Genomic DNA, 25,693 nt, shown 5'->3' on the forward strand with positions numbered 1-25,693 from the left:
AAGCTCACGTAGAATTTCATTAACAGACTTCTGCAGTATAATGAACTTTGATTCCAAAGCGAGGTAATGATAAAATCTCATTGGTTATAATTAATCTTGCCAACTCTGTGCTGAATACAGCATTTTCCTGAAACAGACTTACTCTTTCTTTACACATTATGCATACATTATCTTTTACTGTTTGTCTTCTCGCTTTTGAGTGTTTTTTAAGATGCCAATTCAGTGTAAACTGCTTTAGTTGCACCTTACAGAATATAATGTGTAGAAATACTTTCAAAGACCTTTTCTGTTAATTTTTTATCTGAATATGGTCATACCTACAAGTAAGAATGCTACTTGAGAGCTTTAGAGTAAAATGTACTACTGTTTCACTACATATAAATTTTTTTCTCCATCCCTTCCCATCTTTTGCCCCTTTTAGGTTTGAAATTCTGTGGCTTACTTTATGTCAGTTTCACAATTCTGTGGAAATTGAGGTCAGTAAAAAAAAACCAAACACGTTTATTCTGAGCAGTTTCAGAATATGTAATATTATACTTGATTCTGCAGTAAAAGTTTGTGTTCAAACTTTGTATGTTTGTCTGTAAAAACAGGTTAAAATACCACTTATATTTTAGACAAATGGCTTCTGTGTCTGAAAATGTACTCTAGAAAATGAACAGCAAAATACAGTTTTCCCCTTGGCATAAGACTTTACTTTCTTATTGGTTTAAATGGAGTAGATACATTTCTGACTCTGTTCAAAGAGTCTTTTGTGAACTAATTTCTTGTCTTTTAACGACCTGATTACTATTCCAAGTAGTGTACCAACTTTGCATGTTAGACATCCAAGTATGTGAATGCTGATGTACAAACTAAGGACTATCTTGTAGAGGAAAATTGTGGGTGTTTTCTTATAGGTCGGACATATTGTTTAATGTCTGGATAATTTGTAATTAGGCTGCACTGGTCAAAATGTGAAAATAGGAAAACAGAAAGAAAATCTATCTATATTCTTAACTTTGTTTTGAGGAAAACAGTGTGATCCTAAGGCTGAAGACTATTGTAGTGACAATGAAAAAACAATTAAAGCCATTCCTTTTAAATTGTTGTCTTTATGCATTCTAGACAGAGTAATTGCATTTTTGTGGACAATTACAGTATTTGGAAAGTGTTATAGGATATTTGACAGATGTTCTGCAATTCTTTTGCTTTCTGAATAATGAAGCAGCTATTTAGGTCTGACAGATGGAACTGATGACAGGGTAAATCAGTAGGAAGAACTATTGCATATTTACATACATTGTGTTACAGTAGTGACATATAATGCATGCCAATCACAGTACTTATTATTGCTCTGTGTTTGCTTATTTATGCAGTCAGTTATTCTCAAAATTAATGAATGTACAAAATACCAACCACTAAATGGTTGTATCTGTTGTAGAAATTTGTGGTTTGTGTTATCACTTTAGTTGGATATCATCAGCTATTTATAGCATATATTAAAAAAAAAAAAATTGATTTCCAAAATAGTGACCTTTTTTTTTCGGAAAGGTAAGGGAGTGACTGCCTTATGCAGGGATAGGACAAACCAGTTGGTTGGCAGGATTTTTACTCTACCTCAGGAACGTGTTTTTCTGCCCTAGGCAAGTAAAATGTGTTCTTTCACACAGAAGTGAACACTGCTGAGCTTTCTTGATTTTTGAGACAGCAGCTGCTAGCAGATCCTGAGTTTCTGTAGCTCTTACAGATCTTGCATAATAAGTTATGATCTTTGATAGTCTTTAAAAAAAGCAAACTAACTAGTGACCTTCTAAAGCGGGAGCTGGCAGAGGGTAGAGGAGCAGAGGTGTTTGCAAGGCTGCTTTCAGGTATGAGGCAGAACACTTGAGTTCTACTTGTTGAATCTGGTGGTTTTTTTAAGGAAGTGCAGCAGATTTAGGAATGTAGAAGAAAAACTAGTTGTTCTAAGCCATATTTTTCCCCTGGTCTTCAGAGTTTGTTGCTTTTTATTCCTGCTCTGTTCCATCAGCACGGAGATATTAGCAAATACCAACCGGCCTTGGTACCACAGTTACTGCTGATGATCTGATAACTCAGGGAGACATACAGCAGAACAACAGAACATCAGTCTGTTTTTGATTAAATAATAGCTGGTAAGGTTTAACAGGCAACAATCAGGATCCAAAATTAGTTAGTCTGTGCTTGTCTGCATATAATGTATGTTCTGATATACCATGTGTGTCATCCAGTATATATATTGAGAATCAAGCACCTATGTAGGTTTTATAATAGATTTCTGTAAATATTGGCCCATCTATCCATCCTGTACTTGGAACTGCATGCAAGTAATGTTGTGAAGAAGAACGGAGGTATGATCATCTACACATGTAAATTGTTTTGGCTCTCGTCAGTTTGTTTTGGTGGCCTGTCAGCTTCAGTGTTCATACGTCCATCACAGTCTGCAGCAGCTTGAGAGTTCTTCTGGTTTTGTTAATGCTGTTGAAATATCATGCTATTTATATCTAGTTAGGCATGGACATGTAGAGCACTTCTGAAATCTCCTCATATTCAAACTTGTTCTGTATTTGGATGGATGACTTGACAACAGTTTGCAACTCAAATAAATGGAATAGGACTTGGAAGTTTAAGGAACAGTTTTCCACCTCTGTTAACTTCACAGTCGTTGTCCTTTTGTATATTACATCACACTGATGTATCTGCTTGTAATGTAAACCTAGAAGATAGGAGTCATATGTTTTCAGTTGCAGTGGTGCATATAAAGAAACCTAGCAAAACCCAAAATAAAGTCAAGATTTGTCCATTATATGGAACAGAAAAACACCTAATGGCAGTGTTTGGGTACTGCTGATCATACCATTATGTAATTCTGAAAATACAACTAACTTTAAAGTTATTGAGAAATATTTGCTGAAATTACTTCATATTTATTCCCCAGTTGTTATTTAATTTTTTGAAGACCAGTGTGAAACTTTTTGGTTATCTGGAAAGAGCTGAACAAAAGAATGTAAAAGAAAGGTTTATCCAAGAAAATGCTATTACTTGTAAGTTACTTAAAAATTCCTAGTCTTACTTATGAAAGGAAGATAAAACTCTGCTTGGGTTCTATGAGATAAAAAATGAACAGAGTCTGTTACATGAATTTTCTAGAAGTATGACGTATACTTAAGCATTTAAGAGTTGAATTTTTATTTTTTCTATAGTCCTTTTGTTAATATAATTTTCCTTTTGTTAATATAATTTTGTAAGTAATAACAAACTGTACACAATTTTCACCATAATGCTATAAGAGAGATTGTTTAAAATGTTAAATATTTTTGGTATAATTCAGTTCTCTTTATGCAGTTTCTACCCGTGTATATTCCTTCAGAAGAAGAAAGAAAAAATCCAGTGTTATATGCCAATAATGTCAGACGTGTAATGGCAGAGTAAGTATCTTGTAATACAGAATAAAAATAGATGTGTCATTTTAAATTTAGGATGAAGGAAATATCACAATCAAGTCAGCATAGTTGCCTGCTCACAAAGAAGCTTGTAGTCTACAAAACTTTTTACAGAGCAGTCGCCTTCCTCTATGAGGAAGCCAGGGAGCCACAAATACAGCAAGAATTGTAGGAGCTGGTGGGTTTGGGATTTTTTTGTTGTTGTTTGTTTGTTTGTTTGTTTTTTAACATGTCTTCATATAATGAGCCTGTTCTGCTTGCTCCTGTGGGTATTTAGTGTTTTGGGAGAAAGGTATGGGTGAATTTTAGGAAAGCTAATATAACCAAATTTTTGTTGTTGGGATTGCATTTTAAGCTGTTACTCTTTTAATGAGGTTAAGAATAGTTTCATATATTTGTTATTAGCCTGTGGTTATTTTGAACAGGAAAGACACATCTGTTGGAAACAGGGCACTGATATAATGCAAATTAATTGAAATTAAATATTCATGTGTCAACACTTAGGACACTTGTCTATAGTGTATAATAAAGGCAACATTTAATACTTCTACTCTTTTTTTTTTTTTTTTTTTATTAACCCTTCTTGTTCATTCATTCTTTGTCCTTTCAGTAAATCCTTCATTAGTCAATAGATACTCTTTTTGGTATTTACAGCACTGATAACTCTTGAGAGATGTCTGAATCTTCATGGTCCTGATTTTGAAAGAACTTGTGAAATCTGAATTTCCTTTGTGCAACTTCTCTTCCGTTTCTAAGTTACTGGTTTAAGCCAAGGGCCAGTTTGTAAATAGTAGGTGATAATTCTTCTCTGGTTTATAAGCAGAATGCAGGTCTGGGAGTTTTTCTTGAGAGTGTTAAGGAATATAATATGATGACAGATCAATACTTGATCCATTGTACAAAAGGACCTGTATGTTGGCCTCAAAGGCTTTTGTTGTTAATTGAAGACACTCAGCTGTCACTACGTTAAGTATTGTTCTCAGACTTTGAATAGAAGACCATGTTATTAAACCTTCATTCTTAACTTTGCTCCAATCAGATGACGGATACTGTGTGTTTTAAGGAGAAATTGTGAAAGCCTACAGAAGTTTACAACAACAGGCATATTGAAAACCTTCCCTTCTAGGTGTGCTTAGATATTATTTTGTTTCTCACTCCCATCCCTGAAGAATTAGGTATTTGGGGTAACAGAAGTGGGATGCAGGTCTAAAGGGGATCAGAATAGGTGTTATCAAATACAACTTGCTTTGAGATGAAGAGGAGGCTGTAGATGCTGTGTTGATGTGAATGGGAAAATAAATGTGATGGGATATCAAAGTTTTGAAGTTAAAGTGCAGAATGAAAAAGAATATTGATGCCTGGATACCATGGATAACTATAGGCCAGTTAACACCAACATAGTCAAAAATTATTTACTTCTGACTGCTTCCAGATACCTACTTCTAGTGGGACTTCTCCAGACTTTCCTATTCATTCATGTGGCTTTTGGTACAGGAGATACCAGCTCAGATGCTGTCAGACTATTCTGGAGCTGTAGCAGTTGCACCTCAAGTACCTCAGGTGCCATTTGGTGCCAGCATTGTATTCTGCATTGCTGAACAAAGGGCACTATTGCTGCTTTGTTGAGATTTCTCTTGCTTTTCTTGAAAATTGAGTCGGTGGCAGTGTAACATTTTGTTGTCAAGGGGTCGGGGTCTATTTAGATGTCTACTTTCCCCTTTTTCTCCATATTTTCATATTTTTCTGGAGGAAGAGTAATCCTACTGGATATTTTCCACCATCAGAGGTGGCAATCCCAAAAAATAATGTTGTCTAGACATGAGTCTAGAGCCAGTGTTGTGGAAAGCTTACGTCTTGCTTCTGATTTCGAGGGAACCTGATAGAAGTTGCTGAGTGCGGCAATAGGTACAGTTTCCACTTCTGAAATTGTTTGCCTTCACAATAATTTTTACTTGTGAACAGCTCCTATTAAGTGTTGAACAAAACATTTGACAAGAAGAATTTTAATGGATAATTTAATAAGAATTTGATAAGAATTGGTTCTTATGCTGCTTACTCTTGTTGATTCTTTGAAAAATTTTTGGTTTAACCTTATTTGATTAGCTTTTCCATGGGCAACCACACACAGATGCCAGTGATGGGGTTCTCTAGATAGTTCCTGTTTGCTTATACATATAAACTGAATATCTGATGGAGGAGATGCTGTCATTCTTGGAGATTTACTTCCTTAGGATGTCAGTTTTTTGCAGCTTGGATGATTTTACTTGCCTAAAAAGTGAAATCCAAAGTGTGCCTGGCCGTTTGACTCTGTTTCAGGCCAGGAACAGGCAGTCATACAAGGAGTTGGGAGGGCAAGCTGACCCCAACTGACCGAAGGGACATTCCATGCCATATGTCACCATGTTCAGCATATAGACCTGGAGGATGAAGACGGAAAGGGGGTTGTTTCAGAGTGATGCGTTTTGTCTTCCCAATTCACTGTGATGCCTGAGGGAGCCCTGCTTTCCTGGGGATGGCTGATCACCTGTCTGCCCATGGGAAGTGGTGATTGAATTCCTTGTTTTGCTTCACTTGTGTGTGCGGCTTTTACTTTCCCTCTTACACTGTCTTTTTGTCTCAACCCGAGTTTTCTCATTTTACCACTGTTTAGAGTGTAGAAATTCTATTCTAAAGAAAAAGTAGGTAACTCTTTCACTCCCACTTTGCCAAAAAAAAAAAAAAAAGCTGGTTTGTTACCTTGCTATCCCTTAGGTCTCAGATATACTTGGAAGGAGTATGACAGTTGTTCAGCTTCTATTTAGTTGCAAAAATTCCTTTTGTACATAGATAAGTCAGTGGTAGTGTAGGCAGCTAATTGTGAAAATTTGCACTGCAGGCTCTTTGTGCAAATCTAAAGTGACCTCAGCCATAATTACAGATATAAACTGATTAAATAATTATACACAGACTCATTGGTATCTTATTAACATATAAGCACAATTTGTTTTCCTTTGTTTTCTTTTAGTTTCTCTTACAGAGACTATCTTCAAAATAGGGAAGAATACAGTTTAGATGGTACAATTTGGGGGAAAAGCAAGCTAAAATATTGCAGATTTGTTAATTATTGCATGGGGTAGATGTTTAAACTGAAACTTGATGGAAACAGGACACCTTTGCTCCTTTGATTTTCAAAATTGGAAGAAAACTCAGAACCGAAGTTCTGTCAGCGCTCCTGATTTGAATATTTTATTTTTCTGATATATGTAGTGCTAAACTCAGCATTATAACTACGTGTGTGACACTGGCCAGGAGTTCTGAAGTTTCTCTTTTGGTGAGCCCAGTACGGCAGACTTCCTGAAGAAATACCAAAATGTCATAGTCAAGCTTGCATTTTTCCAGTTATTCTTTTTCTTCATCACTGACACAAACATTTAAAGATGTATTTTTATATTTACAGTACATACTGAAATCAATTAAAATGCAGCGTGTTGGACATGAAACTTGAAAACATCTGTCTTTCTTATATTTCCTCTGTCAAATGTTTGCCAGGATATCTTTCCCCTTGTTGGAGCATGTCATACAGTTAGAGCAGCAACTTACCAGCCTGACATATGAGCATTACATTTTTGCTTTTGAAAAACAAATACTCTTTTCCAGCTACTGATAAAGGCAAAGAATATTACAGATAGTCTTCTGTTTCCATCTTACCTTTTGTCATCTTCTATGCAGTCAAAACCAGTTTTGTTTTTTTTTTTCTTGAAGGCTTTGACAGCATCAGTATGTGATCTCTGCCACTATATGTGATGCAGTAATGCTGGTTGCTGAAGAGTAGCCTTGAGGATGTGGGTTTACAGTAGCTTACTGATCTGTCTCATATTTATATGTTGTTTTCAGTGACCAGTTAAATTTAACTTTGGAAAAGCTGCTGTGCTCTTTGCCTGTGCTGTCTGAAGTTTCATATGTGATTCTGCACAGGTACTGCTTGGATGCTCAGCATTCAACTTTGAAATTCAAGACTTTTTTTTTGGCATTTTTATACCATCTGAGGCATCCCTGTACCATCCCTGTAGGTGTTCAAGAAATGACTGGACATGGCACTTAGTTCTGTGGCCTCACTGACGAGGTGGTGATCAGTCAGGGGGTGGACCCAAGGATCTCAGAGGTCTTTTCCAACCTAAAGGATTCTGTGCTTGGTTTGGGTTCCAGGTCACATACAAAAATGGAGATTTGCATTCTGTTCATTTCCGTGAATGCTGTGGTTGTGGCAGTTGGGCAAACATAGTTACAGAACAGGGTTAACTGTGCAACTTCTTGCTACATTTATTTTCTCACAGAAGAAATATATTTTGTAAAGTTAAGTAATAATTTGCAGCAGTTTGGTTTGAGCTAGATTTTTCGATGCTGACAACACAAGGAAAATCTGCCTCATTTTTCACCCTTGAAGATCTGTGATGTGCAAGTCTACAAGACCAACAATTACAGGACCCATTTTCAGCCAGGGAGAAGTGCAGCTGTTGGAAGCTTCTTTTTCTGTCTAAAAATTAAACCATCATGAGATACTCTATTCCTAATGTGAACTTCAGACTCATGACTAGACCTTCATTTGCTTGGAGAATGTCACAAAGTAGTAGTCTGAGGAGAGAAAAGGGACTATCTACTCTGACCTTCCAAAACTAAATAGGTAAAAGCTCTTCAATTTGGGAAAGCATTAAAAAAAAAAAAATAGTTCAGGATTGTTTTCAAGGTCAGCAAAATTGATGGGTGTTCTGGAAATGCACAGTAAGGGATTCCATAGCAGAAGAGAGAGAAAGCACTCAACAGTAGATCAGCTGAAATTAAGTGGAGCAAGTCTTTAAAACATGCACAAAATTGTGGCATTCACTATGAGATACATAAAGTGACTCCATCAGAGCTGAGATATACTGTAAAAAAAAATGTGGTTAATCAGTGATTCTAAAACATGGCAGTATGAGTGGTCTCTGGTTCAGGAAATTTCTGTACAAATGACTACTAGTAATTGGAGTTATTTGTCCACTGTGTTTTGTCTGTCTTTTTGCTGAACATATGATAATGAAGAAAAATAACAAATTTGATGTCATCTTAATATTTTCAACACCTTATAAAGTTTATAGCTGATTTATAGAGGGTTTTTTTGAGCAACCTGTGAAGTATTCTCTTCATTAGTTTACAGTTCTGCTTATTACCAATTTAAAACACTTCTAAAGTGTTTTTGTTGAAGTGTGGATTCAGAATGTCACGATATTGCCTGTACTATTTTCTCTCACTTCTCATAATATTACAGCAGTCACATTCTGTTTTATGTTCAGCCTTTTGCATGCATAGTGGATTGGTATGCAGAAAATGAGAAAGTTGATCATTTACTTTATATTATGACTGCACAAGTGTTAGGTATGGGGAGCTGTTTGGTGTTGACATCAGGGTATAACAAGTGCAACTGTTCTGTGTCATAGATTGAGTTTGCAGGAAAGCTCCTGGGGTTTTGTTTCATTTGGGTTTATTATTTTTAGTGACTTCCTGACTTTCATGATATCATATTACATGAAATTTCAAAGGTAAATAGCAAGCATTTCAGGGAAGTCAGGGAGGGAAAAAATCTCAAGGTTTGTCGAGCCAGACATGCATGTCAGGCCATACAAATTTGCTGAACATTAAAAAGTCCAGGCTCATGTTAACTGGCTGTGCAAGCAGAGGTAGTATGAAGAGAAGAGAAAAAAAATGCTTTTAAATAAAGATACGGGAAAAGTTGTTTTATTTCTAGTTTATTAAAAATATGGAGTTGCACTTGTGGTTTTCATCTCAAATTGAAATTATCTGTTTTCTTTGGCTTTTTTTTTTTTTTCCTGCAGTTTGAAGTAGAGAAAGGTTGCCCTGGAGATAAGTTAAAATAGTTTAGTAACTGGTTCTGTAGAAAATCCTGCGAGTTGCAGTTGTACCCAGGCCTTACAGGGAGCTCTAGTATGCCAGGCTTTATTCTAAGAAACTGCAAAATTCACTATTCTTGTCACAAATAATAAAGTTTATATGTTCTCCAGCTTCAGTTTCTTCGACATTCTGAGCTGAAATCAGGGTCCTATACAGCTTGTAATTTGTCTTCTGAACTAAAGAGCCCCTTGGACTCTATCGGGCCTTGATTGATTCTATGACTGAACTTTGCTGTGAGTTAAAGTTGTTTCTTCCCTTCTCTACTTCTGATCTTTGTTATTGTGAAAGTCTGGATGTGTATATATATATATACACATACACTGTTTATGTCCATTTGTCTTTTTTTTTTTTAAAGTCCAATGACTGGAAAATTGCCAATAGGTGAACAAGAGAAGCTGCTTTTGCCATTCTCAGTCCTGTTTCGTGTATGTGTTGACATTGAGCAGGTATTAGTAGTATTGGGCATTTTCCTATACTGGCCCAAATACCATGTCTTTTATTAGAGATGCACAAAGCTATAAAAAGATGATGGTTGTCATTCCCCCTGGTGGTTTGGCTAAGTCTGAGGTGATCCCTGCTTTTGTTTTGAATTTGTTCTGTATCTTAAGTTTGGGTTTGGTTGTTTGTTGATTATTTGTTTGGTTTTTTTTTTTAATTCCTCTTCAGCTAGACCCGTTCAACATGTTCATGGACCATTATTTATAAAGGTATTTAAATCTGGCATTGGTTCTGGGATGGCAGTCAGTTTTTAACCCTCCTCCCAGGTTGAGTGCCCTCATCTTTCCTGGTCATCTTTCTTTTGATGTGTTTGAAAAGTGTCATGCTTTTGTTTTTAAAAAGTTATTATTTCTTGCTTTGGCTTGCCACCTTATGGTTATGTTTTAAATTGTCTCTCTTCTCTTGTTTTCCTTGAGAAGGTTGGGGGTTTGGTTTGGTTTTTTTTCTAAGTCTCTTCATTCTCATTGCCACTTTTAATCAGTTTGAGTCACACTAATTTTTTTTTTTTCCTTTCAGAATCTTATTTGTTAAATGTTTTACTACTTCTCCTGATTCCCTAATATGTGCAACAGAGGAACACTTTATCCTTTCAGTTTCTTTTAACTTATTTTTAAGCAGCTTCCTCTTTTCCATGTAGTTGCCCTGTGCTTTAGCTAATTGCCTGTAAGTTCCTGTATTTCTCTTGCATACTATACCTACTGTGGCCTTAAGAACTGATGAATTTTGGTGTAATGTGCTTGGCTTGACAAGATCTTTGTTTGTTATCATATTCTTTTATGTATACTACTCTGAACAGTACTGCTTATAGCATGTCCTTGCTGACCTAGAGGTTCAGCTATTTCACTGACAGTTGACATGGAAGGCTCTAGGGATGATTGAGCGCACAGACAGTTCAAAAGAAGGGAATGGGAAGTAATCTCAACTGGCAGGATAGATTCTGTCTCTTTCATCTGCTTCTTTTTCTTCTTTTGAGGAAAATTGATTCTGTATTGTAAAATACCAGTGATTCAATCTTTTGTAATACCCTGTATTAAATACTGTAAAACAGAAGTTTTGACAAAAGTCATGGTACCTGATCTCTAAGTCAGGTTGAACTTGGAAATGGATTTAAATCCCCACAGCATGGGGGAGTTCTTCATCTGTATTTTACACTATATGCATTGCTATGTTAACTCTAAGTCTTTGGGATGAAGTAAGGTATCACAGGAATCTCTTTTCTGTTCCATGAAGTGTTTACTGTTTTACAGATAGTACTAGGACACTTTGTAGGAGGAGGAACAGGAACACATAAAGAAGAGAAAAATTTGGAGGAACTGAATTTAATTGCTTAAGATCACCAATATGAGGCAATCCAGTCTTCAACAATCTGCATGATTTTGACTTCTCTATGTACCTGTATATTTTTGCTTTAGTTGGCCTTGTCCTTTTTGTTGTTTCTTCTTGGCAAGAGGAAGGCTATTGATTCAAGATGACTACCTTTTATGTCCTTCTTTTATTCATAAATAGCTTATAAATAATACCTATTTTTAGTGAATTTGGTACTTTCGAGGTTGAATATCTATTAGCAAGGTGTTCTTCCTGAATGTTTGACTTTGTCAACCTTAAAGAGAAGAGTGAAACCCTGACCAGTAGCTTTAAGGTTAAATGCATGTCTTACTAATATCTTGGAATTCCTGAAGTTTGATAATTAATTGATGAACAAAAGAGCTTATGTTGGCTTATGTTATTTACATTGGCATTCAAAGGCTTTAGAATGAGATTCTGAGGAACAGACTGCTTAATAGAAATTGTTCATTGCATGAGAAGCAACTGCCATTAGAAATCGAACTATTTATAATAAAGCATAGAATTGAATGCAGAGTTTTCATCAAAGCCAGACTGACTGTGGCATGCCTTGGGGTTTTGTATCGATCTTGCCATTAGTGTATATTAACTTCACATATGAAAAAGGTGATTAGCAGTCAGTTAGAAAAACTGTAGGTGGAAAGAATGAAGGTAAGTCAATAAAAAAAATTCTTGAGGTTTCATTAAACTGGGAAAGGCTGCATAAAGGAGGTAATGTTCCGTATTAGTATAAGTAAAATCAAGTATGGTGGAAATCATGGCAGATGAGTAACTCATACAGAACAGTGTTTCCTTTCTAAATTTTATCTTAAACTGAAATCTTAAATGCCTCTTCCAAACTAAAATGTCTTCCTCTCAACTTTGCATAGCAAATGAAGGGCAGCTACAATATCAGGATTTCCTTGGAGTGTGTTGTGGTGCTACTATTACTACAGACCATGAAGTTAAAAGTAAAGCAAAAATGAATACACAATTGTTGATACATAAAAGCTGGAGAGTATTTTTTTCTTCTACCTTTCTCACATCATACACTTAAAAATAGCTTGTGTTTGCGTGGAGATTAACTCTGCTTGCTTTTATATGTTATGTTCTAGCAATTCTTTATAGAGAAATGTCACCTGTCATATAATACTAGTATTAGCTGAAGGTAGTAGCTGTTCTGCTCAAGTGATTACACTGACATTAATAAATTAATAATAAAAATATTGAAAATAATTGATAAATATGTATTTGTGTTCTAGATTAAGAATCTTGAAACCCTCATTATTCACTTCTCTGAAAATATAGGTGAATTTATATGTCTATGAAACTGTGCACTGCCTAATTTTTCCCTTTTGTTCTTGCATATTTGTATGGCCTCATAAAGTCAAAATAGATGTTTTGCAATGGATCAAGTCCATATTTCATTCTGTCTATGTGAACTTACTCTTATAGGCTGTTTCTTATAATTTTTTGGACTAGAGAGCATAATACGGGATTTTTTGCTGTTAAAAAAGTGATGATCGTGTTCATTTTTCATAGATTGTCTTATTTACAGTGTTTCTTTGGTTTATTTAAGGGCGTTGGGAGTTTCAGTGACAGACTATACATTTGAAGACTGTCAGCTAGCTTTGGCTGAAGGACAACTTCGTCTGCCTTCAGATACGTGTCTTTTAGAATTTGCAAAGCTTGTGAGAAGCCTTGGGTGAGCATATACAATATTTATATGTAAGGTGCATATTTATTATATATCCATGTTTATACAGTTTTTCCTTCATATTAAAATACTGCATTTATGAATATATATGGAATGTTGTCATAATATGATCAAGGAAACACCCATGTAAAATAAAATCATTATTATAATTCACCTGCAAGCAGCACCTCTGAATCCTAATGATTGTGAAGTAGGTTGTAAAGTTCTTATTTTTTGCCTGACAAGTCAGCAGAGTGAGTCTGAAGCGTTCATTCCTGAGCAAAACTAGAAGACGCTTTCTGAAGAGGGTCAGGAATACTGTGGGATTCCTAATATATGTTACAGTTAAGAATCAATTGCCTTTTCCTGGGACATTGGTGAAGGGAAAACGAGGGCTGCCATGGCAGTCTTGTGACTGGATTAACCTCATAATAGTGAGGACAGAGGGGTCACCCTTTCCCAAGAAGCAGAAAGTGGTAGTTGATCTTTTGAGTAGGTTACTGCCAGATGGACTTTCTAATGAAACTTTAGCTCAGTATATTCAGCATGGATCTTCTCTTCTTTCTTCCCATAGTGTCATTTCCCGCTGGCTTTACCTTTCAGAAAAGCCTCAGCAAACTGGAAAAATTCACATAAATCAAATAGTAGAACTTGTTGCTGGTGTTCTCCAGTTTTTTTCCTGCTTCTCCAGTAATCCCGTTGAATAACCACAAACTAAATGTGCAGTGTCATCCTATTAACTGTTTTAATATGCAAACACCTTTTCTGATTTTTTGTCTCATCAACTGAAAGTATAGAGCACAGTTTGATGTTTTTATTCTGTACCTTTATTTCCTTCCACTGTTTTTTCCTTCATCTTCAGCTTGTGTACATAAATGAAAATAAAAAAGAGCAAAGCTGTATTGGAGCATAAGGAATGTAGGACAGCTATACATTATGCATTCAGATGATAAACATATATTAATCCATTGTAAGGACCTCCATCTGAAAAGACTTCCATTAGGACAGGAGAGGCTTCTAAGGGCAAAAAAAGATTCTCACTTTGTTTCAAAGGCTCTGAATTTACAGTACCAAGAAAAAATAGCAAGCGAAACAAAGCAAACCAACCACCCACGTCTCTTATTATGCAGCTGATAATCCCAGGATTCAGTTTAATCCTCTTGTTAAGTTGTCTGGCTTCTGTCTGCTCAGTTTAAAGCTGTTCTTTCAAATTATGCTTTTCTGGGTTTTTGTTTTGGCCTCTAAAACAGTTACATGCATTTGTGATTGAGGTTCCCTGCAGCCCAAAAGTTCCCTCTCTGGTTTGAGAAATTATTCATTGGTGAAATATCCTGTCTGGAGTTGAGTATGTGCCAATTAGAAGGCTATTATGATGGTATTTTTCTGGTACAGTTGGATGAAATTGTAATATGACTTCATCTTTAATGCACGTTTGAAGAGATGTAGTCATTTTGCTGTTTATTCAAAGGTTTTGAGGCCAGGGAGGCAATAAGAGCATCCACTTGCTTAGCTAAATTACTGGAACAGTAAGTTTTATCCAATGGATTTTTCATCAAGTGTTAATACTTGCTTTTGACCAGTGACATACCTTTGAGGTAACATGCAATTTTAAAAGATTTCTTTAGTGAGACAAATTCAGACTCCTTTTGGTTTACATTCTTTGAAATCAACTTACACCTCAGTTTGCTACACTGGAGAGTTATTTCTGTGCACATTATATATCTAGAGAATTCATTGTCATTGTCTGAAAAATTTGCTTAGTCTGTGCTCAGCTGGATGGGATTCAATCCAGAAGCCATGCAGCCACAGCAGTGAGTTCTCATGCTTCATCTAACGAAGAGCTCAGGCTCTGTTAACGGAGCTATACAGCTGGCTGAAACTCAGCTGCTTCGCACTGAACTCCTTGGTAAAATGACTGCTTTATCAAAGAGATCAACTGATCATAGACTAACCTTCTCAAATTGTGCTTTCATTAGTCCTCAAGCAGTCTTGCTTCTCTTGAGACTGATAATTTAGGTCTGACCAATGAGCTGATTGCTAAGCTATATGCAGTGTGTATTATAGCTTTTACACATTGTAAATCCTCTGCTTTTTTTTATTATTTACTGCATAAACCCACTGTTTAAAGTGAGTCTCTATTTTTACTTGGGCTGGGTCTATTACCATATTCTAGACATTGAACCTTGTTTGGGTTTTGTCCCTTACTAAAGATGTCTTTGGATTATCTTCTTCAGGAAGTGTTAATACAGTTAATTAAATCACATCTCCATCTTTTTATGAGATGCTTTATGGTAGTTGCCTGCAAGGAGGTCCTTGAGTTCTGATTTGAGTTGATTTGTTTTTATTCTTTCAAACTTCTGTTTGTTCTAATTCCTATATCCACGTTGCTCATGAACTAGAAGGACCTTCCAACTGTAACTGTTGTTCCCCTTTCTTACGGAACAGTGGTTTTTAGACCATCAGTGGTTTTTACAGAATTCAGTTTTCTAATTTTTTTTTTAGTTGTTATTGTTCTCAGTTTTAATTGTTTTGTTTTTTTGGAAATAAGAGATATCTCTCTTTTCTAAGAAAAGAAAAAACCAGATGGAGCACATATTGCAAACCAGAGTAGAATTTTTTTAGTAACTGTATTCTGCAGGCTGTTAGATGGGGCTTAAGTCAAGTCTTAAGTAACCTGAAATTTTGTTTAACTAATTCTAGTGGTCCTGGCCTTTTGCTTTTTTTGGTTTTTTTTTGGGGTAGGGGGGGTTGGCTGTAAGGGAGGAGGAGAAAAGAATCAATAGATTAAGGATCATCTGTTTGCATATCCCATGCTTGTTTCATATTTTTTTGCTTCATGGTTGCTTTATCCCAAATCTTTCACTTTTAAAACCCTAGGTATGATTTGGAACACATAGCAAGAGTGGATGTGTGCTACGTCCATCTGTTTTAGTCACTGTTTTCTACTTCCTGATTTTTCTTATTAATTTAAAGTCTTTTTGGAAAAAAATATTCTTTAAAAAGGAAGGTTATGCATCTGTATTCCCTAGGGGTTTTTTTCAGCCTGGCAGCACTCATACTTGTAAAGATGACACATTTTGTCTTTCTGCATGGTAGTTGGTTTCCACTTTGTGCATCAAAAAGCGATCAGTATAGAAAATACAGCAAAACTATCATATGGTAACATGGTGAATGTGTGTTTTATTATTGGTGTACACGTAGCACAAGACTCTTTGGTTTGGCAGGTTCTTGATGTGGTGTATGCCTTTAGTACACAGACTGTGAGGTTCTTTGTGCTTTTCACTGAAGACAGCATGGCATTGCTGACTATGTGTTTCAAAAAATACAGTTTGCACCACATTATCTTTTTTAGATCGTATTTCAGGAAAATCCACTCTTCTTACCTTTTAGACTTCTTTGCTTTTGCAGTAGGATTATTTTTAGTAATTTTTATCTTTAGCAATGGGCAGCAATTTGGGTTTGAACTCTTTTTGAATTCTCTTTGCTTTCCTGCCCTGAGTATTATTGGCATCTTGTACCCATGTGATGGCTACTATTAATGTCTGCCCTGGAGGAATATTCAACAACCTTGGAGTGCCTGCAAGGTTTGCCTCCTTACATACTCCCTGGCCCTGGTGAAATTCAATGAAATTCAAACCCACTGGTTTTAATCAATTTTGCCGTCTCTTAGAAGCCTTGGTATTTTGGTAAGAATGGCATGAATTCCTGACTACTACTCTCCAGTATTATCAAGTCAGTTGTGAGGATCCTACTAGACAATGCTACTATAGGCTTCTAAAAAGATCTGTAAGGAGTAAATAATTACCTCATAGGCCTGATGCCTGTCTTTTCTTGCTCAACAGTCTTTACTATTCAGGCTACAATGCCAACTTCTGCTTTACATGTGTGCCTGAAGTGGTGGTCCAGACTGTCGGCAGAATTTTTAATCCCCAGTGTAATAACCCTCACAGCTAACTAATAGTTCAGTGACTTCAGAGAGTTCAGAGATCATCTATTAAAAAAAAAAAAACACCACACTTCTGGAGGATGTTGTCCATCTGCATTTCTGATAAAAGCAGTACTCAGAGTATTCAAGAAGGTCAATTTTGCAGCTGTTCAGTATCCTTTCTCCATTATGATATGAAGTAGCACAGAAGTACATCAGCAGACACAAAACTGAATGTATTGTGCTTTTCTGACTTAGGGCATGTTTCTCTTTGCTTGCAGTTTACAGTAGCTATCTACAGGATCCAGCTGTTCTTCCAGCTCTGTGAGACACTAGAAGGTTTTTGGCAGGTTCCCAGCATGCAAGAAGGGAGTTTGTTTTCAAATAGTCAAATGCAGCTAAAACTAGCTTACTTGCTAAAAATAGTGGTAATTATGCTGAAAATATTCTACCTTCAGGGATCTGGTTTTCCTTGTGAAGTCTGCTGTGAAGAATTTAATGTTCAGAATTTAATGTTCAGAATTTAATGTTAATCTTGAAAAATGTCCTTTCCATCTTCATGGACTCAGGAATGACTTTTTGTTCTCTTTAGTGTGCACTGACCTAGAAAATAAAGCAAACCACCACAACAGCACATAATGTTTTTTATCATAAAGCCTAGATCCTGCGTGGATGCCATTAGACCAACAAGCATGACTTCATCAGTAAAGACATTTGCTGTTGGCTTTCTAGCTTTTATGGCCTTCATTGAGATAAAAGTAAAAATTGTAAGGGAATTGAGACATTCAAACCATTTCACATTGGTTCAGAACCTATTACAAGACTTGGACTTGGTTTCAGAAAACTTTAGCATAGCAGCTTTGATCATCAATACATCAATTACTTTCTGATTTTGAAGGGCTAGAGGGAAGCCCATCTTGGATTACCAGAAGTGTAATGCAGATATACTCAAGTTGAAGCAGTGTTTGCCTCACTGATCCACATACTACTTTTGAGATTGGCATGCATCTTCTGTATTTAGAAAAGACAAACCACAAGATGTCTGTAAGTTTTGTGTTAAGTGATACTATTTTCCATGCAAGGTTTTGCCTTCAAACTGTATTTTAGCTTTTCAAATTTAATTACTGATGAAGAGGACATCTTGCAAGTCTTGAATACTACTCACCAAAGGGGTACTCCCTCAGTTATAGAACGCGAATTTTGAGTCAATTCATTGCAAACCAAATCTCTCTGATTTAGAGACAGATGTTGGACTATATATTCTGTGTCAGTGGTGGCTTATCTCAAGGAAGGATTTGGATGCCAGCTGTCCTTACACCACAGTTGAAATCCATTTCAGCTACTACAGTGGCATGTATTATCTGTGGACATTTCTTGCATGTAATCCTGCATGTGAGTAGCTGAGTTCTGTGTGCATCTCAAATCCTCTATGGATTTTTATTTTATTGTTCCTTTTATTTTTCTACTTCGTCATGAAAAGTGAATCTTTGCAGAGGGGTGTCTCACTCCTCTTTTCATGCTGTCTAGAACTAAATCTTAAGATAGGTGCTTTAATGCTAGGATGAAGAACATACAAATGTTCTGTGGGAGCCATGGGTCTCTGGAAGAATTCTTTCACGACCTTCTTCAGATCTTATAATTCAGAAATACAGGACTTGGCATTATTTAGGTAGTACATATTTGGTCAGTATAGGTCCTGACAGACAGCATGGTAGTTGTATTTTTACTTAAAAGCCATGATGTTTAGGAAGGGTCATTACAGCAAGCAATCAAGTTCTGGAACTGATGTAACAGATAATCTTCCTATCAAAAATGCTCTTATCTTTTTTCAGAAGCTCCTGAGAATGCTGATATTAAGCATTTTATTCATTCTTGTTACTTGAGAGGAAGCTGCTGAGGAGTCCCAGCTGCAGCCTGGGAACAGTGAGCTTCTGAGTTCTGCAAATAACTGCTTTTCCCTGTCTGCAGCAGCGAACAGCAAAACAGGCAACTTCAGAAGGATATTGTAGGAGACTTTATTGGCTTCTTTTGTCTTCAGACTGGAAAGTTTGGATGCCCATGTTACCCTAAATCACTTCAGAGGAAACCTGCTGATCAAGATGTGCTTGATGTTGTATTAGGGAGAGAATCTACTTTTCCTTGCGTGCCTGCAGCACCATTTATTATATTGATTGTAAGACTGCAGAAACAGGAAGCTTGATTTAGGGGAAAAAAAAAAAAAAAACAGCCACCCTGAAGTAGATAACGACATAATTATAAAGCTGTTCATTCATCAGTCAAAATCTGGTTTTGCAAGAAGAAGGACTGAGGAAATTCTGTTACTGTATGCACTGTTATGATTTTGTGTAGGTCACCTTATAAGGGTGTCCAACTCTGGACTGAATGTGAAAAATGAGGACTGACAAACAGGATTAACAGTATAATCGCTATTATGTAATCCCTGGTTTTTTTTTTTTTTAGGCAAGATGCATCAGGTCTTTCCTGTTCAGTGACATTAGTAAATTCGGAAACATAATTGGTTTATGTTACTGTCCTACAATACAGCCGTATTCAGGTGACCTGAATTCCACCTAGTTTCTCTGTGCTTGGTATTTATCAGTTCTAGACTGTGTTTCTTCATGTTGAACTGCTTACACATATGACTTACAATTAAGGTAAAGGACACAAGTTTATGTCCAGAGTTCTTAAACCTTTGTAGTAACTTCTAATACAGTTCCCTGTATCAGAACTAATGAGAGCCTTAAAATTATAGGAATCCAGTATTTTATTAAAAAGTTGTGTAATAATTCTGATTGCAGGTTTTTTAATGCTTTACACCATTATCATCCATTGCTTCATTTGGTATATTAAAATGTGCATTCTTAAAATTTGGTTTATTTTTGAAATGTGCAAAAATAATGCTTTCTAGGCTGAAGCCAGAAACACTTGAAGATGATCTTGATAAATATGCTGCAAGTGCCATGAAAATGAAGAAAGAAAAGGTTGATCTTAAAGAATTTTCAGCATACTTGGAATTTCCAGTTTCTCACACATTAGAAAGTATGTTCGCACTTTTTGATGAGGTAAGCATCAACATATAATAAAAATGTCAATACTTTTTGTAAATTCCACTTCAGCCTACTTCTTTTCCAATTGCATTCACCAAGATATGATTTTGAGCATTTCACCATAGTGTTTGCCTACTACATTTCCCTTTCACCAACATAAGGGCACCTGTCACCAGCTAAATAAAGCATTTGTTCAGGTAGAAGTTAAACGGAGTATCAACTGGACAAAAATTTCTTTCTAGATGCAAAATATGAAGAGGAAGAAAGGTAGGGTCAGGCTAAACCTCTGCTGCTGCTCACTGCAACTGAATGCAGCATCTGTTAGCTGATATTTTGCCTACCTTGTAAATAAATTACCTGTTTTTCTAGGATGCCTGAAACTTGAAGGACTTCTTGTTCCTCTGGCAGTCAGAGGAACGGGGAAATTACTATTATCTTTGTCTGGGTGAGGTGTTGTTTAGACCGGGAGGTGGATATGTCCACAATGTTCTCTCTTAGACCAAAGAGAACATGTCTTATATTCATGGCATAAATTAGACTGCGTTGTCCTCTGGTTCTCTGGTTTTAATTTCAGCCAAGTAATTCAGATGGTTAATGTAAAAATCTTAAATATGCAAGTGAAGGGTGACAGCAGCAGCACTATCTTCTAAGAATATTTAAACTATGACTTTTGACTGAGACTCCAAGTAGGGCCTGCTCAGCTTTCACACAGGTTCTTGCCCTCATGTGATTTCGTTTCAGTGAGACTCCATGGCATATGTAAATATCTTTCTGAATATTCTGCATATTTAGCAACTGTTTGTTATTATGAAAATTCTCAGACAAACTGCACTATTTTGAGGGGAGGTTTTCCTTCACAGAATGAAGATGGTGTAATTGACATTCGGGAATTTGTCATTGCTCTGTCAGTTGTCTGTAAGCCATCCAAAACTCTGGAAACAATTCAGCTGGCATTTCAGGTAAGCAACATTTTCTTGCTTTATGTGGTTTACTTATTTTTAGAAATTTTTTATACTGCCATTGGACTTAATAGTAAGTTTCACGTTCCCTTTAATTATTTTATTACGTTTTACAACAATGGAAAGTTAGATTAAGAGGTCATCTTAAGAGGAAATCCGTTGCAAGTTCAAGTTGTGTAAAATTATGGAAGTTTGCAGTTTGATATTGTTATTTGTAGAACTCTGGTAGAATCCTTCTCAGCAAATTGAGTCTCAAACCTCAAGTATTTTGTATTGATTCCTCTAAACTAAAGACTCTTAAGTTGTACTTACTACTTTTAGAATGTTTAAATCAAATCATACTTTTCAAGTTAATAAAGTATTTTTAAAAAATTCCTACGTGTTAATAGAGATTATTTTTTTATTTCTTATTAAGATTTTCTTCCCTCTTAGTCTTACCATGCTTCTGTGGTGGTCCTGCAGTCTTTTTCCAGACTTTATGCTTCCTAGAAGTATACCTAATCTTGTTCTACTTGTTGTAGCATCAGCATAGATCATTAATACAGGCTTTTTTGGCAAAGTGACAGCAACAGTGCTTAATATTTGTCATTCTCTTGGGTTTTGGACACCTTGAATTATTTCTTTTCCATTAATTTCTTCAACACTGCTATTTCAACACACAAACTTTGCTGTCTCCTGCATCATCTTTTCCATTTGGCTTGGCCTCACATGGTCTTTCGTGTTGCTGAAACTGAAAATGCTAACTCTTAATGCTGTCAACATTCAGTTGCATGGCACTATATGGTAGCTTATTTTCCAAGTAATTATTTTCAGGTCCCTCACCATACCTGTGTAACATTAACTATGGTACACTCAAGAAGTGAGACTCCTGTGGATGCTTGGTGTTCACATGTATATGCTTACCCTTTGACCAGAATCAAATTTGACAAAGGAGGAACACACAAAAATATTTAGTTCCTATAGATTTTGGGGGAAATTTGTCATTAGTAGCTGCTGCTACTTACTACTACTTCTGAGGCAAAAGCAGGAAGGTCTCTGTCCTTACTTGATCAATTTGATCTATGTAGTGGCATATAGAAATAGTCAGGTCCTGTTTGGTCAGCTCTGTGTCATCATAGTAAGTAATGAAGTAATTTATTGCTTAAAGTAATATTGAAGGGGGCTTTGGGGAAATATTTTAGTGAAATTTAGCTGTTGTGATTCATAATGCACAATATAATTGTACCATTTGAGAGGAGGAAAAGCTCAGATTGGACAGTTATTTTCCTTTTGGAAGTATTCGAATTTAATAGAACTGTTTTTCTTCGTAAAATTTCTGTTCTTCATTATCTACTTCATTCTTCAACTCCTAGCACATAATTCTGAGTTGCCTGGTTAATTGCAAAATATAAATTTAGCTATAAAACTGCAAAGATGATTTATGCATGTAAGAAAGGGAAGTGGGTATGGCTCATTTTATCCTGCTAGTGATGATTGGAAGGGTTAAGAAAAGTCTCACACTGAGGAAATGTTGCTCATTATTCTAGAAAAAAAAGGAAAGAGAACCTTTTTTTAATCCTTTCCTACCTCATGTCCTGCCTCCATGTACCATAAGATATTCACAGAGCTTACCTGGAGTTATTGCAGGTTCTAACCAGTTCATGAAGGTACGACTTTGAACAGATACTGTCCTCTGCCACGTGCTACTTTTTGCTGAGCATTGTCATTTGCTCTCAGGGAAAGTGCAACATTTCACATAGCTACAAGTTTTCAAAGTGAAAGTGTTTATTATATGGCTGAAGAACTTGAAAAATAGTATCGTTATATGCTGATGATACAAAACTGGGGTAAGTGGCTGATACACCTTAAGGCTTTTCTGCTATTCTGGGGGACCTTGATAGGTTGGAGAACTGGGCAGAGAGTAACCTAATGAGGTTCAGCAAAGGTGGAGGATCCACTCAGGGAGGAATAGCCCCAAGTACCAGTACAGGCTGGGAGCTGACCTATTGGAGACCAGCTCTGTGGAGAAGGACCTCGGAGTCTTCCATGCGCCAGCAGTGTATTCTTGGGTCCAGGAGGGCCAATGGTATCCTGGGGCCCATGGGGAAGAGTGTGGCCAGCAGGTTGAGGGAAGTGATCCTCCCCCTCTACTCAGTCCCAGTGAGGCCATGTCTGCAATACTATGTCCAGTTGTGGACTTCTTAGTACAAAAAGACAACGAGCTACTGGAGAGGATCCAGGGGAGGGCCACAAAGATGATTAGGTGTCTGGAGTATCTCTCTTATGAGGAGAGATTGTGGCAGCTGGGCCTGTTTAGAGAAGAGAAGACTGAGGGGGAATTTCATCAATGCAGATAAATATCTCAAAGATGGATGCCAAGAGGACTCCTTTCAGTGCTGCCCAGCAACAGGACAAGGAGCAATGGCCATGAACTAAAACACAAGAAGTACTACCTCAACATGACGAAGAACTCCTTTGCACTGAGGGTGGCAGAGCACTCAAACAGGCTGCCCAGGGAGGTTGTGGTGTCTCCCTCTCTGGAGACATTCCAAACCCAGCAGGATATGTTCCTATGTCACCTCCTATAGGTGACCCTGCATTGGCAGGGGGGTTGGACTAGATGATTTCCAGAATCCTTTCCAACTGTAATAATTCTGTGATTGTGAAAAATAGGAGTTACAGAGCCACTAGATTTCTACATTGGTGGGCAATTAAAAGACATTGGGGGTATTATGGCAGTCAAGTGCTAAGAGCAGCACTCTGGAATAAGAGCTACATGTCCTCCCTTGCGAACGGCTAATGAAACTAAAGGGTGTTGTAAATCTTGTCAGTGTGATGTATGCGAACCTGACCATCAAATATCACTTTGTTCTGTAAAAATGTAGCAGGTTTTATTAAACAAGTTTTGGCCTTGCAGATTTTCCTGTGAAAAATCAGCAATCTTGCCTCTTCCTCTCTAGCACCTAACCTGATTTAATCATGAGTGTTGTCTTCCATGGCACTTCAATATTTTATTCCACTAAGGTGTGCTGTCTTGTGACAGCAGATTCTGCTTGTGGAAAAATGCATCCTTACGCCTGTTTTGTTCAATATCATCAGTTCTTACCTTCCTAATGATGCAGAGAAATTAAAAGAAAGTTTCCAAAATAGCATTCATAGCATGGTTCAATATTTACAGTGTTGTCATGCTTGAAAAGGAGACAGGCATGTTTCAAAAACTCTTTTGTCTCATGTTCCATTGTGTAGGCAAATTGAGTCATTGTAAAGAAGTTTAATGAAGCTGTGTAACTGGTGCAGATGTTTTGAGCTACTCAGGTCCATTTTTTCAGGGAAAAACACTGCACATATGTGAAGATAGAATAAGACTATGAACAACTATTTTTAATTAGTTTTACTGCTGATAGATTGATAACCCTTTCTGTGAGGAAACAGAAACTCTTTTTCAGGATGTAAGAATATGCAAATTATTGTTTTCTGGAATAAGTCTTTGCAGAAAAGTATAGGCCCATCACTATATGGGGGAGGATTCTGCTGATTAATACCATTTAGACATAGGCATTTTATGCAAACTGGCTGTTGGGTATTGGTCAAAGGAATCTTGAGTTTTACGTCTGACCTACTGGAAAGGCCATCTACTTTATGCTGACCTAAATATATCTTGTGATTTCACAGAATGTCTTGGAGTTTGGACATACAACTTAATGGACTAAATATTATTCTCAGTTACATATCTGCGAAATATGTTAGTGTTAAACAGCCTTTTCACTGAATTCCAGTGGTTAGGCATGTAAGCATAGGATTTTTTTCTGAATATAATACGCTTTGCTTTTTAAGCATACACAGGTGAACTGATGATAGATACATTTTACCCAGACTAATCTGAAATCCTGAATATATAGTATCAGTCTGAGAGTGACTAGAATTTCCAATACCAAATTTTAATTTTGCTTTAATTAAATGTGGTGCTGTTTATAGGACTTTGCACTGATTTATCATCCTGTTTTGATTTGTAGTTGTATCAGTCAGAAAGCGGAACTATAACAGAAGAGGATTTAGAGCATATTCTGAAGACTGCCATGGGTGTATCACAGATTAATGTTACACATCTCTTCAGAGCTGTAGATGAAGAAGAAAAAGGAAAGATTACATATGGTGAGTAATTTAAGTGGATCAGAAACATCAGAAAATGTTGAAGTTGCCTGAACTCCTCTTGATACATAATTATATTTTTATTAAACTCTTTTTTTGTTGACTTGTTGTCTTTAATGCTGATAAAAGCACTGCAAACCAAGTAAATTTACATTTTAACAAATATAAGTTTCACCTTTAATATGCACTGTATTTGCATGTCTTCAGAAGTTTTCTCTTCCACATTGGTACATAATATGTTGATTAGCTCTTTGAGAATATTCTATTCTGTGCCTTCCGTGTATGCGAATATGTATTTTTAAAGAAAGCTACTTTAGTTTTATCTTGTTGTTTTGTCTCTTGTATCTGGGGGCAGGAAATGAGGGGGTTAGCCAGGCTGCCTAATATATAGTGTGTGATGTAGGTGGTACAGAGGTGAAAAAGTTACATTTGAAAAATTGAGACCCGTGTGAATAGATGGTCCTGGGGAGTCAAAGTACTTGAGTGTTACTGCACAAAACATGAATCTGAAGTAAGGCTCTAAATTTAGTTGTATCATTTAAGTATGAACTGAGTTGTTGATAGCCAGCATATCACGTATCTCCAGTAGAGGTGCTTATGACATACCTTGACATACCTGTTTTCCTTCAGAATAATCAGTATGTATTTAATTTGTAAAAAATTTACAAATTAAGACATCAGTGTTAGTAAATCATAGTTTCTACACTAGTTATTCCTGTGTTTCAGTCATACAGTATGTACGTAAAGCTTCA

General features: G+C 36.5%; 1 protein-coding gene across 1 annotated transcript in view; it reads left to right on the top strand.

Moving 5' to 3' along the window:
* The window catches only part of LPCAT1 (lysophosphatidylcholine acyltransferase 1), a 58,653-nt gene that overhangs the window by 28,864 nt on the left and 4,096 nt on the right, over window positions 1–25,693 (top strand). The window contains exons 8-13 of the mRNA XM_027896734.1: window positions 422–476; window positions 3,346–3,428; window positions 12,766–12,891; window positions 19,716–19,869; window positions 20,715–20,813; window positions 24,806–24,944. Of these exons, the coding sequence (XP_027752535.1) occupies window positions 422–476; window positions 3,346–3,428; window positions 12,766–12,891; window positions 19,716–19,869; window positions 20,715–20,813; window positions 24,806–24,944 (656 nt within the window). The remainder of the gene's footprint in view (window positions 1–421; window positions 477–3,345; window positions 3,429–12,765; window positions 12,892–19,715; window positions 19,870–20,714; window positions 20,814–24,805; window positions 24,945–25,693) is intronic.

The sequence above is a fragment of the Empidonax traillii genome, unplaced genomic scaffold (genome assembly GCF_003031625.1).
Source record: "Empidonax traillii isolate 1590-97213 ecotype Southwest subspecies unplaced genomic scaffold, ASM303162v1 scaffold514:size563947, whole genome shotgun sequence".
Taxonomy (NCBI): Eukaryota; Metazoa; Chordata; class Aves; order Passeriformes; family Tyrannidae; genus Empidonax; species Empidonax traillii.